The 14,286-nt window shown below is 33.6% G+C and overlaps 1 protein-coding gene and 1 non-coding gene across 44 annotated transcripts in view; both read left to right on the top strand.

Annotated features, from left to right (window-relative positions):
• LOC110994581 (twitchin) overlaps positions 1–14,286 on the top strand; it is a 107,414-nt gene that overhangs the window by 52,392 nt on the left and 40,736 nt on the right. For 35 of the 43 annotated variants that reach the window (XM_045632150.1, XM_045632174.1, XM_045632186.1 and 32 more), the window contains 22 exons: positions 71–195; positions 411–588; positions 748–872; positions 1,225–1,251; positions 2,690–2,849; positions 3,356–3,489; positions 3,809–3,980; positions 4,747–4,898; positions 5,336–5,486; positions 5,953–6,061; positions 8,193–8,389; positions 8,706–8,847; positions 9,082–9,230; positions 9,360–9,517; positions 10,179–10,320; positions 10,648–10,787; positions 11,402–11,636; positions 12,130–12,336; positions 12,510–12,673; positions 13,094–13,229; positions 13,507–13,631; positions 14,009–14,165. In XM_045632150.1, the coding sequence (XP_045488106.1) occupies positions 71–195; positions 411–588; positions 748–872; positions 1,225–1,251; positions 2,690–2,849; positions 3,356–3,489; positions 3,809–3,980; positions 4,747–4,898; positions 5,336–5,486; positions 5,953–6,061; positions 8,193–8,389; positions 8,706–8,847; positions 9,082–9,230; positions 9,360–9,517; positions 10,179–10,320; positions 10,648–10,787; positions 11,402–11,636; positions 12,130–12,336; positions 12,510–12,673; positions 13,094–13,229; positions 13,507–13,631; positions 14,009–14,165 (3,285 nt within the window). The remainder of the gene's footprint in view (positions 1–70; positions 196–410; positions 589–747; positions 873–1,224; positions 1,252–2,689; positions 2,850–3,355; positions 3,490–3,808; positions 3,981–4,746; positions 4,899–5,335; positions 5,487–5,952; positions 6,062–8,192; positions 8,390–8,705; positions 8,848–9,081; positions 9,231–9,359; positions 9,518–10,178; positions 10,321–10,647; positions 10,788–11,401; positions 11,637–12,129; positions 12,337–12,509; positions 12,674–13,093; positions 13,230–13,506; positions 13,632–14,008; positions 14,166–14,286) is intronic. The other 8 variants (XM_045632190.1, XM_045632188.1, XM_045632189.1 and 5 more) reach the window with 1 other exon arrangement.
• Positions 6,825–6,986, top strand: LOC123689991. Its single transcript, XR_006750833.1, has one exon. It is a non-coding gene; the product is annotated as a U1 spliceosomal RNA (small nuclear RNA).

Raw genomic sequence — 14,286 nt, 5'->3', positions numbered from 1 at the left:
TTTTTATATTAGATTTAATAAACAATACATGGAAGCATTTACATTTAATACTAATAATATATTTTATTAGATGAACCATCCAAACCCAAAGGCGTGGAACTCACAGACTGGGACAAAGACCACGCAGACCTGAAGTGGGAGAAACCAGACAATGATGGAGGCGCCGCCATCACCGGATACCAAGTGGAATATAAGGTAAATGGAACTGGAACTAGTGTGCAAAATAAAATTAAAAATTATTAAAATAACGTACAAACCGACCTCATTGTAATGACATTAATAAATGTAAAAACGTTACAAATGTATTTATGTATGTACTTATAAGTAAATTCAAGAATCATTTAAATTCAAAATAGCTGTCGCATGAGAAGAAGAAGAGAATTTTTATAACCAATTTTATACAATTTCAGGAAAAATTCGGCAAAGACTGGGTGAAGGGTGTGGAAGTATCTGGTGATACACTTAAAGCAACTCAGGATGGACTAAAAGAGGGATGTACCTATGAGTTCAGGGTTCGTGCCATTAACAAGGCCGGTCCTGGTGAACCTAGTGATAGCACTAAGCCTATTATCGCTAAGTGTAGATTTGGTAAGATTCTACCAGCATATTCTTTATAACAAGAAAACTATTAGATAATTAAAACAAAATATAATTCTATGACTTACTATAATATATGTAATATAAAAATAATTAATTTTAAATTATTTCCATTTTAAACTTACAGCCACAATAAATCTATGTTTACAGTGAAACCATACATTGTTGGCGAGGGTCTTCAGAGTATGATCATCAAGAAGGGTCAGGTTATCTCGTTTGACATCAAGTATGGTGGTGAACCAGAACCTGAAGTGAAATGGATGAAGGGTGAAGAGGTAATTAAACTTTCAATATTTATTTATTTAAATTGGAAAATATAATATAGACAATGGAGTCGATAAATTTTGCATCTGTATGAAGTGACCTCTTCTGAGTACTAATGATCAGGAAAATTCTACATCAAGGATAGAAAAATTTTCGAGGTTATGAGTCGAAAGATGCTATTACTACTATAGATGGCTGAAGCATATTTGTGTGTATTATAGCTACGTTCTTACTGTAATTTTGTAGTTACCTTAGACTAAAAACAGTAGCCCCATAATATAGTATAAACCCTTGTATAAGAACATTCCCAGTTTATAATTCTCCAAAATCCTTTATTAATTTTATTATTTTGTCCAACAAAAGAGACGCGGAAAGCCGTTCACGGAGAAGGTTAGATGGGTGAAAAATAAATGTTGTCATAATGTTCTAAACTATACTCATTCTCTTTTACACTTCAATGTGGCTAACACAACACTCTTTGTACGTTTTTTTATGTTTAACTGAATTCGGAGTGATGAGTATGCTTAAAGGAATCCTTGACTCTTACATTTTCTCAAACGATCAATGTCTTCATCCATCAATTTTTTTTTTTTGTAGAAACTAGGCAACATAAATTAGATTTGAGTATATTGATATTTTACTATAGCCTTTTTCTGCACGAAAAAGATTCGTAAGATAATTAGTACCTTTCACAATATTAATACTCATGAATATAAGACATAGTGCACACACTTACTCATGCACACAATCAGGTGTGATGATAACGGTTTAACAGGTAAAAAATAAAAAGGAAATGAACTGGATAAATTATTTTATGTAATTAACTTTGTTATGGAAGAGCTGGGAACCCTAACACAGGTATATTTACTTAAAAGGGTTCCCAAATCTTACACTATGAAAAGAAAAATGTACCAACTTAAACGAATAAAGACTTATTATTATTATTATTATAGTACATAGCTAATTATAACGCTTAATCCAAAGAGTAACATAGAATCACCTTTATATAAAACTGGAAAGCTCATGTAAAGAATCTAAAAGCAATCTAAACTTTAAGTCATCACTTAAATCCCCCACTTACGGCGAATTCAGTCAAACATATGCACTTTATCGCTATGGACGCGGTAAACAGCTTTAGATGTTAAATTTTAAGATGCACTGTTACTACCGAATCATGATTAAGGTTCAGGAATCTCTATTTACTCAAATTAAAAGGTTGTAATTTTGGTAAGTGCCGTAATTTAAACCACTCTTAAAATTGAATGAAACCGAAAAAAATAACTGAACATTTATAATTTCGAGTTAAGTAGTGTTATCGGAATTCGAGGAAAGTCTCTATATTGGCATAAAATAAGTAATAATGCATCTTAATGAATGGAAATGTGAAATAAATGAGTAAAGATATACTCAACCATCAAGAATCACTCAGACTGTCAAAATTTAACAAATTATGCTCACTAAACACTCGATGTTGTGGTTTATACTTCGATGGACATTCATTTGTAATAATAAACGTGAATACATTTTCTTAATGAAGAACAAATCTTAGATGAGGAACATTTTGGGTCGAACCTTACCACCAACACACAAACAAATTAAAACCATTAGTAGCAACACTAATTATCATACAAACGTATCATAACATCAACACAGATATTCCGCAATGTATAATATTTCGGAAATCAATGTGTCTATTACATATATGTAAATAATAGGGTATACCTATTTTCACGAATTACATTTCAGAATAATTTAAATGTATTCACGTTTAATCTATGTTATCATAACACACATTTTGTTTCCATGCTCTCATTTTGAAATTATTCAGGAAATTAATGAAGATGGTGAACGTATCACCATTGATAAGTACGAGAGGAACACGGTTCTCACCGTAAGGAAGACCACGCGACCGGATAGTGGAAAATACAAGCTGGTGTTGACCAACTCATCTGGTACCTGCGAAAGTATTGGAGATGTCGTTGTACTTGGTGAGTACGATATTTAGAGTGTACTTTTCAAGAAAGATTTTTTCGTACCTACCTGATCTTTATTACACGGGAATAAAATCTAGACATTTAATTTCTGTAATAAAACATGTAATGGTAGGTACAGGAATATAGGTATGAATAGTGAGTTGTAAGTTGTAACCCTTTTAATTTGAAGAATGTGTACTACGATCTAAGCTACGAAGGTCATTCGAATCCGATCTAAAAAAGCCTCGTCGCTGCTCGCTCAGTTTCAGTTAGAACATCTACGCCATACGGCCTTGTTAGATCGAATTAGAACCCACTTTTATAGGATAACCGTTAACGGACATATCGTATGATTCGAATTTATATCCTGGAGAAACAAACACTGTTTCGGGGATGCACATATTACCACTTGCTTCGCTACAGTTATATAAAGGTTACAGGTTATTTATAGTTACATAAATAACCTATGCTATGCTACGGATATGGAAACACATTAACGGGATTTCATATATTTATTATAGATAAACCCAACAAGCCTAACGGTCCGATCGAAGTTACGGAAATCCGCGCGGAGAAGGCGACTGTCAAATGGCAGAAACCAGACGACTGGAAGGGATCCGATATCACTGGATACACGCTGGAGAAACTCGATATGGTGAGTTACAAAAGAGGTCTGAGGTCTTCGTTTCGTGTGTCTGTTTCTGTTATACTTACGTGATATTAGGATTATTTTACATGCATTAGCTATTCCGCGTCTTATTCATGATCTTTTGTCTTCGCACGCGTAGCGTATAATAGCGCGTAGATAATGAATGCTCCATTTGTGTAGAAAGCTTTATATTTATCAGAATAGATTCATACATAAATACTATTATTATTATAATATGTATGTAAAAGGCAATGTTTGCGCTCAAGGCTTTAAGTTTAATATCAATAACAGGTATATTCCTACATACAAAATTATTTTTTATCAGGATACTGGAAACTGGATCCCGTGTGGCGAGACTGGCCCAGAACCGACTCAGTTTACCGTCACAGGTCTTACCCCCAACCACAAGTACAAGTTCAGAGTTCGAGCCGTCAACAAGGAGGGAGAGTCTGAACCTTTGGAAACTGATGGATTCATCGTTGCGAAGAATCCATATGGTATGTTCATTTTAAATCACCTAGTTCAATAAATACTCTTTGTCGTCGTCCTTTCAGTGCACGTTCTCAACAAAAAAAGGGTTTAGAAGGCAGAAACTCTTTTCGTCTTTTTGTGCCACTTAATTACTGGAGGTTCGCCGTCAGTATCACAACTTGCAATACCAAAGGCAAGAACCAGTCCGTTGCACAGATCCCCGTTATCCAGGACGTTGCGCCTACTAAATCCTGTCTCCGATACCATAGACATATTTGTATGTTCTCAGAGTGGATTCACAGTAGCGATATTGTGTTTAATTTTTATGTACATTATTATATTTTATGAAATGTTTCTCCACATTGTCGTATTGGCATAGGCTGTAAAGATAATGTGTGTATTTCTTAAATAAATAAAATAAACTTTCGCACAACAGAAAGTAGCAGTGAATCAATGGAGAAATGTTTACCAATAACTTACGAATAAATTAAGAATCAACACGTTCACAAAATTAAAAAAATAAATTTGTTTCGATAAATGAATCGTTGTATGCCTAGTGCCTACTATGCACTTAAATGTGAGAACCTACTGAATTATTTTGTCCTATTAATTTACTATCACATTCAATAGTATTTAGTCATTTCGGATTGAAATATTTAGTTAAAAAATACTTACCTTACAACTCTTCAACAATATCCTTAACTAAATCATAGAATTTATATAGTATCTATATATAAAATATATTAAATAAAACTTAACATAAAAGGCATAATGATTTTATACTTGTTTCAGATCCTCCAAAGGCTCCAGGAAAGCCAACTATTATTGATTATGATAATATGTCTGTGACCCTACAATGGGAGCCACCAACTGACAATGGTGGTCGCCCGGTGTTGGGTTATGTAATTGAGATGAAGGACAAGTTCTCACCAGATTGGATTGAGGTATGACTTAATTGATGATCAAATAATTTATATATCTATGTTACCTTCTTGTATATGATAGGTTTCATAGCTGTATGTATATTATGCATACTAGAATCAATATATTAGTAATGATATAAATAGGTAAATATATTGTATATATATTGCAATAACAGCTTTAGGTGTTTTTTAGATCCTTTTTTTACAAAGTTAATTTTTATGAAAATAAAAATTAAATTTGCTCTTATCTAAATATTTTTCTGACATTTGTGTAAAATAAATATTTGTATTTTTTTTAATGTTTTTAGAGTAAGACATAGATCAGTTATATTAATTTTTATGAAAAGAAAAAATATAATATTACTTCTTATATATATATATTTCGTTTATATTTTAATATTATATATTATTTAATCAGAGATCACAATCAATAATTCTGTTTGCAATACTTTATTCAGGTTATTAAAACAACAGACACCAAGACAGAGGCGAAGGTAGAAGGTCTTAAAGAGAAGATGATCTACCAGTTCAGAGTAAAAGCATATAATAAGGCTGGTGTTGGTGAAGCTTCTGAGCCCACCGCAAACCACCTCTGCAAGCATAGGAACTGTAAGAAATATTTATTTTATTTGATATAAAAACAGAATAGTAAGTAGATCTGATAGACATGCACCTGTTACTAGGTATAATTGTTAGTTTTTTTTGGTGCAATATTTTCTCTATAATAAAGGTGACCAACAATTTTATTTACTATTTTAATTTTCTTAGTATGAAGTTTCTTGTTCATATTGTTACCCACATACCTAACTGTTAAAAACTGATACAACAACAAACAATTAAATATTGTTCAGTGCCATACTTACATCTTATTTATTGTAGAAGATAATGTAACCAACAAATTATATAATAGGGTTTTCTGTATATAGTGTATATAGTTGTACCATAGACTGTACTTTTATTTTATGAATCTATACTTGTAGAATAACACCAAATTGTTTTGTTTAAATCATAGTTAGCATGATAAGGTGTGCATGTTAATTTGTTTATTTCATTTAATTTTATGAATGCTTCACAGTGAAACCTCGCATTGAGCGCAGTACCTTTAAGTCTGTGATAATCAAGGCTGGACGTACACACAAGTGGTCAGTGGATGTTATTGGTGAACCTCCACCAGAAAAGACCTGGTATGTAACTGCTTATGATTCTAACTTACTGACAATTTTTTATATTTTTTACTTTTATTGATTTTTCTTAATTAGTGATTGTGACATTTGAATGTTTAAAATATTAAATTTTACTGCTCAAATCTAAAGAACATTTAAATTTACAGTAAAGCAAATTGATTAAAGACCTTAGGTTTTCTTACAGTTGTTAAGGTAGATGATTATATTTTTGTTTAACACTGTGACTGACCTGTGTTTATTAGGGTTATTTGAAATACCTATTTCAATAACCATATTGTATAAATGTAATAAGTATATAATATTATGAAGAAGTAACACAATGATAAGCACTTAATTGTAAGTACACTATTTCTTAATTTTTTTACTATTACTTAACAGCTCATATTTATTCAAATATTGATATGTTAAATCTTTTACTTTCTTTTTAGTTAACAAAGTTTTACTATATTATTATGACGATTAAGCCTTTGTTTTGTTGACACCCAGTATACATAATTAAACACTTATTTAGGTTACATTATAATAATATTAAATGAGCCAGTTTTGGTAATCTGTGTTGGTTTACTAAAAGTCTAAAACTTATAAATATAAATCAATGTCGCCATCTAGTAAAAACATGGGACTACACTAGAAACTCGTACTCTCTAAATTAAAGTTATAAGCAATCACTAGAGGGCGCTCTGTCTACGCAAAGAAAACCATAAACGCGGTAGCATTTGTATCTCGCGGAGACTTATAACCCTCGGGTGAAGCTTAGAATAGCATACTTACCTGGCGTAGGGGCTACCGTGATCAAGAAGGCGGTTCCCCCAGAGCGAGATTCATCCATTGCACTGCGGTTGAGTTGACCTCTGCGATTATCCCTAATGTGGATAACTCGGACGCGTAATTTTTGGTAGTGGGGACTGCGTACGCGCCGTCCCCCCATAAAATAATAAATTTGATGATCTGAATCAAACTTGAGTTCTGTGTTCGATCGAATGATTGATATTTGATACGACGAACTAAAAGGTTCCGACTTCCGGTTTGTATTTTGTAATACGTCGGTTTAGATTTCAGAGTTCAGAGTGAACAATAAAATATAAATATTGAAATAGTTTTATTAATAAATAAATCAATAGCTTATTACTTTAAAAAAGATAAACATTCGTAATTAATTACATAAAATAGCTTATTAAACTTAAGTAGAAGCAAACTAAAATAATAAAATAGATTCTAGCTCCAATTATCTTACATTTAAGTATCATATTGGATTGGCTTTTTCGGAAATATGAAATACCGGATCGCTACGGCGCGCCGCGACCTCATGGCTCATCGAGCGAACGAATCATTTTCAACGAAGTGACCGTTCGCGAGGATTTGATGATCTGGTTTAAGACACATACATACTGTCGATATAAGTGAACATATCAAGTGTATAGAAGTTTGAACTAGTAAAACTTTTTAAAATGTTATTACTGAAGTTTAAATCGTTAGAAAAGCATTTTAAAAAACGTATTTCTCGTATTTACGAACTACGAAGTATCATATACGCGTAGTAGAAAATACAAAAAATCTTGTGAAACATCTACACTTACAGTTCAGAGTTCGTTACCCGAAACAAACATCGGAACTACGCAAATCAACATAATGTTTAAATATACAGACGCCGGAGTTACATCCCCTTATACGTCATACGTATTGAATTATATGATTTGAAAAGAAAGGTTCTAGATTAAAGGTCATGGGTTACTCACGATGCCTCAGTTCGTCAATTTGTCCTAATTAATCTACATTAGTATATATGTATATAACTGCAATTAATGCCGATATGGTAAACTTTTTCGTCTTCTTACCCTTATGCCGTCTCTTAATATAATACTTGATATAAAGAAAACTGTGCTGCAGCTACCACATAATACAACTAATGTTAGCCATTTTTTTATACATCTCTTCCATGTCGAAACAAAGTTTTCAAGATTAAGTGCGAGTATATATAAAACCTTAAGAAATGTGACAAAAAGTTTATATATTTTAAGTATTTGTCACAGCTAGGTGATTAATCAGTATCACTAAAACAAAACAATATTCATTAACATTAGACTCTGTATTAAAGCTACATTATCTAAAAATTGTTATATTTTTTTTCTAGGTCTTGGCGCGAAAACATCAAGCTAGTCAACACAGAACGTATTAAGATTGAGAATCAAGATTACCACACAGATTTCACAATCGTGAACGCTGTAAGACGTGACACTGGCCAATATACCTTGAGAATTGAGAACTGCAATGGTTTTGATCAAGAGACAGTTGAACTTACAGTACTTGGCAAGCCCAGCTCGCCCAAAGGTAATTTTGTTGTATGTAACAGGAGTTTCATCTGATGTAAAGTAATACCGCCGCCTATGGACACTCACATTGTCAGGAAGCTCGGAAGTGCGGTGCCGGCCTTTTAAGAATATAAATTTAATCTACTGAATGGTATCTCCGACACTTTCTGTATCTTTAAATGTTCACAGAGTGTGTTTGTATGTTAGGTATAACATACAAACACATAATAATATATATATATTTTTTTAGTTTTGATATTATAGTAAGCGTTATTAATAAAATAATAATTATATATAATAAAAATGTAATACATTATATTTTTATTATCTACCAGGCCCTCTCGAAGTATCAGACATCCACGCGGAAGGCTGCAAGGTTAGGTGGGAGAAACCAGAAGACGACGGTGGTTCTCCCATCAAAGAATATGAGTTGGAGAAAATGGATCTTGCAACAGGAAAATGGGTGCGCGTGGGCAGGTATGGATATTTTCTTTTTACTATTCAACAATTACAATTTACACGATTTCGTATATATTTATCGATAAAAAATACTAAAGTAATCTTGAAAGTACGGTTCCTACTTGCTTATATAAATAGATCAACATATATAATAAAAAGAAACAAAATGTGGCCTATGCGTCAAACGATACTAAAGATCTCAAATATTTTTTTTTAAAGTATACATTTAAAAAATGGACATGTTTTTTATAGGGTTGCTGGTGACAAGAAACCATTGGAAATGGAGGTGACCGGTCTAGAACCAGGTCATCAGTACAAGTTTAGAGTGACAGCTGTCAATGATGAGGGTGACTCGGAGCCTTTGGAGACTGAAAAGGCCATACTCGCTAAAAATCCGTTTGGTGAGTTTCATACTATGTTTTAATAATTTATTGTAATATATTAAATATGTTGCCGTCTTCCGTAATTTTATTATATGGATTCAAATTATTATATCATATTAATAATATAAACTCATATATACCATTCAGATGTGGCCGAAAAGCCAGGCAACGTGGAGGTGGCTGATCACGACAACCAAAGTGCGGAGATCAAATGGGACCCTCCCAAAAACGACGGAGGCGCGCCTATTCAGAAGTATATCATACAAAAGAGGCCCAAAGGCGGAGATTGGGAGAACGCCGCTGAGGTATATTTCATTTGTATTTATTTTTATTCACTTCATTGTATTAAGAGCTTGATCCGAGCTCACCGATGTCCAGATTGAGCATTCTGGTAAAGGAGCTGGGTCTAATCTCACCGATGTCCAGATTAAGCATTCTGGTAAAGGAGCTGGGTCTAATCTCACCGATGTCCAGATTAAGCATTCTGTTAAAGGAGCTGGGTTTAAACTCTCCGATGTCCTGATTGAGCATTCTGATTAATGAGCTTGGCCTGGCAATCGTTAAACACTTAATCAATTTCCGTTTAGTTTTTGTAATTTTAATATATCTATTATTTATTTGTGTATGGCTATAAGTTGTTACATTAAAAAATTTATATTGTTGTTCTTTTACCAATGTATCAGTGTTCCGAGCGTTCGCATTTTTTTATCAATAAAACAAAAATCAAATTAAGAGTACTAATAAAATCAGATACTGCGATGTCTTCCAGGCAACCCTAGTTAGAAAATAAAAAGGAATTTCATAAAGATGTTTATTTTTTTCTTGAAAGACTATCGTAGTACCAAGATCGGGCTTCGGCTATTGGCGGATAGTCGTCCCTTTATATGGACTTTGATTAAATTTATTACACATTTCAAATGCTTGGTAAATATTACTATGAATAATTGTAAAATGATATTCCCGTAGGTTCCTGGAAGCGCAACAAGTGGCAAAGTCGATGGCTTACCTGAAGGAAGCGAATACGAGTTCCGCGTGATCGCAGTTAACAAGGCAGGACCTTCGGAGGCCTCTGAACCCACCAAGATGACTACAATTAGACATAAAGCATGTATGTATTATTTCCTTGTCTATGGATTTATTTAATAAGCTTAACTTATTTATTCAAAGAGACAGCTCAGAACAGAAATAAATTTTATATATATTTTATACAATTATGGTTAGTATTTAGAATTATAAATGGCTTTTTAGTTGTGAAAAATTAAATTTCTTTAAAAAAAAATCACTTTTAATTTGATTATTCCTGAAATTAGATAGTTATTTTAGTTGTAATAATATCATTTCGGAGGGTTTTAAGATTCATTCAAATCGCAAGAATTGTTTTTTAATATCAACTTTTATTTTTTCTGGAGTGATGATAATTTATATTATATTTCAGTGAAACCACGCATCGACCGAACCAACTTGAAGGCAATTGCGGTGCGCGCAGGCAAACCCATATTCTTCGACGTCAACGTCAGAGGAGAACCCGCGCCCAAGGTGCAGTGGTTCCAGAAGTGGAAGGACGTCGAGAAAGAGGTCAGTTTTTCTGTCATGATCAGCTTGAGGGCTAAACAGTGAGTGAAAAAATGGAACACAAGAACAGAGTGTCTTTCCTTTAATATAGACTGTAAGTAGTGCTATTGGATACTTTCTTAAGTTAGACCTAACTTACTTATTAGTCATTTGTAAGGTAATGTTCCATGATATCTTACTAAAGGCACATGTAAAAAAAGTCATGAATGATCGTGTATGTTCAATTTCAGTTTCAGTTCAATTAAAACTTCTGGACAAAAAATCTGATAACCAAAACTTGGTTTAGATGTGATGTGATCATTGGTGGATATAAATATAATTAAAATCCTATATCGATTTAGAAGTTTTACTGCTATAACGCCGACATTAAAACTGCAATTAAGTCGAAATTTGACGCATATACGATTTAATATTTTAATTTTTTTAATAATTTATAATTAGATGCAAATATTTTATAATTAACGCTGGTGTCAGTCAGAGTAACGGCAGTCTTAGCCAGTTGGTCTCGGATTTCCAAAGTCACAGGAAGTATAATGAAAATGTTGCATACATTTTAGCTTTTAGTTGATTTATATACAAAGATGTTTCAGTCAGTCAATCGCGAATGATATTTACAGGTCACAGAAAACGTTATCAATGTGGATTACAACACGAAACTGGACATCAAGGAGTCGGTCCGCGCTATGACCGGGACGTACCGTATTCTAGCGACAAACGAGCACGGAAAGGATGAGGCCGAAGTGGAAATCACTGTCCTCTCATCACCAAGCAAACCTGGCGGTCCACTCAAGGTCACGGATGTTACGAAGAATGGCTGCAAGTTGGCCTGGAAGAAGCCGGAAGATGATGGCGGTAAGTCAAAAGAGCTTTTGATTTTGGCTCTTGGTTTCAGATCAGATTGGCTAAAGTAAATTATTTAGTTTAAATTTGATTTGATTTTATAAGGGGAATATTTATCTATTATTCTGATGATATTGACTTTGAAATTGTTATTAACTAATATGAAACACATCTCTGTTGGTCAATAGTAAATATTAGTGTAACATTTATTACCAACGAAACACTCCAGTAACATATAAAACAAAAATAATAATTAAAAAGAAAATAAAGAAATGTACCAAAAAAAAATTTTTTGGAAATAAGCAAAATTTCGTGTGTGCAAGTTACAGCCCTGGCTAAGCATTATACTGTAGACTGTAGAGCAGATGCGTTGGTCTTTCTGCCAGAGACCACAGCAATAATATGGTAGCTTCAGACAGCTACGATGTAATATTGTTACAATTGAGATTTCTGAGATTTTTTTCAGCCAGCCAACTTTCAACTTAAAATTATTTTTTATTTACAGGTAAACCCGTGACAGGTTACGTAGTAGAGAAATTGAACAAGGCGACTGGCCGTTGGGTTCCGGTTGGAAAGACCGATGACACAGAGATGGAGATTAAGGGATTACAGGAAGGAGAAGAATATGAGTTCAGGGTTAAGGCTGTCAATGACGAAGGAGAGTCGGAACCGCTTAAGACTGACCACTCTATCGTTGCTAAGAATCCTTACGGTAAGTTTGCATCTTTGTACGTTAATCAATGTATACGTGCACGCTGATTAACGTACACATACGTAATTTATCAAATCTGCGTCGTTGATGAAATTAATAAAAATTAAAAATCAACAGTTTCCTAAATATTATCATATGTTGTTACAAGTTAAATATAATTTATAAATTCCCAGATATCCCTGGTAAGCCATCTGTACCAACTATTGAGGACTGGGACGTGGATCGCGTAGACTTGAAATGGGAAGCTCCCAAAAACAATGGAGGCGCTCCCATCACTGGCTACATTATTGAGAAGAAGGACAAGTTCGGAACATGGCAGGAAGCTCTGGTTACGACTGTAAGTGTAATTTGAATCTTTTTCACTAGAAACTTTATTTTTTGCGAACTAGCGAACAGTGGAATCGACTGGGTTTCGACGTCCAATTGTTTAAAGAAAAGTATACTCCTCTCTCAAAGCCCGGTAACGCACTCAATAAAATAAGTGTCCATTGGCTGTTCGTTTGCGAATACTAAATCTAAATTAAAATCTTTAAATGAACTATAACTGTAAAGAAAAGTATTTATGACGTACACAAAAATCGTGGTCGATTGATGTTTATTTTTAAATCCAAATCGTAAAGGTAAAGTAATAATAAAGTACCGAACCATCTTCTATTTAATGTAGGAGATGGTGAAAGCCTAAATTTTTGACAAACCACAAATACAAAACATAATTATTTTTATTCAAATAATAAAATCCTTATAAATATTTATCCAGACGCCGGAGTGCAAAGCTCGCGTGCCTGAGTTGAAAGAAGGCAACACATACCAATTCCGAGTAAGAGCGGTGAACAAGGCGGGTCCGGGTGAACCGGGCGAACCCACGCAACCTCATCTCGCCAAGGCTAGATTCTGTAAGTATCTCTTATTATAATCTAAATCGTTATCCTTCAGTTGATAACGATTTAGAAATCCGTCTCCGGAATCTGATGATATTATTTATTGTATGGTTAGGTTAGTATATTAATATTTTATTTAAATAACTGTTTCCGGTGCGTGATTAGGGGTTATTATTCTAAAACTTTGCTAACCAATAAATTTTTGCCGCGGTGGCGTTAATATTTAAGTACCTAATAATGTTTACATGTCCTTTAACTGTAGTTCAGAGATTGTATTTATTCTATTTAATAGTGAAACCGCACATCAACCGCGACAAAATGGTGGCGATCCGTGTTCGAGCTGGTACCACTATCAAATTGGATGTTGACATCAAGGGTGAACCTCCACCGACCAAGACTTGGAAGTTTGCCAACAAGGTACGTTAATATAGGTTCATCTACGTCCGGATAATCCGATTTAAAATTGTTTCAGTTCTTTGAGAAATGTTGATTCTAGTCTATATAAATTACATCTTTAAACTGATTTTGAATGTTAAATCGGGCGTTAGCTAACCGGACGAAAGTTTTCCTTAGATCAGTTACGCCCGTTAAAAATAAGAGAGATTCTTTGTGTTACAGAAATATGATTATAAGGAAAAAATCATGTTCTTGTTTCGTAGAATAAAGTATTTGATATGATTTTGCACTACCATTTGAAATAATATTACATATAATGATTTTTCTGTGTATAGGCATCACACACATTTATTCGGAAGAGAAATCTGTATTTAACTGTTGCATCCAAACTGTTTTAGGTCATCGAGACCGGTCCAGGTGTAAAACTGGAGAATGAGGACTACAACACCAAACTGCAGATATCAGAGTCCTCGTGGAAGAACACTGGCATTTACACCCTGAAAGCGGAAAACGATTCTGGAGTGGACGAGGCCACTGTTGAGATTACTGTACTTGGTAAGTTATGTGTGGAAAATACATTTTGACGACAGAGCCATCTATTGGTTCGATTTTGAATTTAGTTCATTTGTTTTTCTAAAGATTTAAAGTATAATTTGTAAAAGCTGGTATTTTTTTT

The sequence above is a fragment of the Pieris rapae genome, chromosome 18, assembly GCF_905147795.1.
Source record: "Pieris rapae chromosome 18, ilPieRapa1.1, whole genome shotgun sequence".
NCBI classification, from domain to species: Eukaryota; Metazoa; Arthropoda; class Insecta; order Lepidoptera; family Pieridae; genus Pieris; species Pieris rapae.
This window is presented reverse-complemented; position numbering and strand designations above follow the sequence as displayed.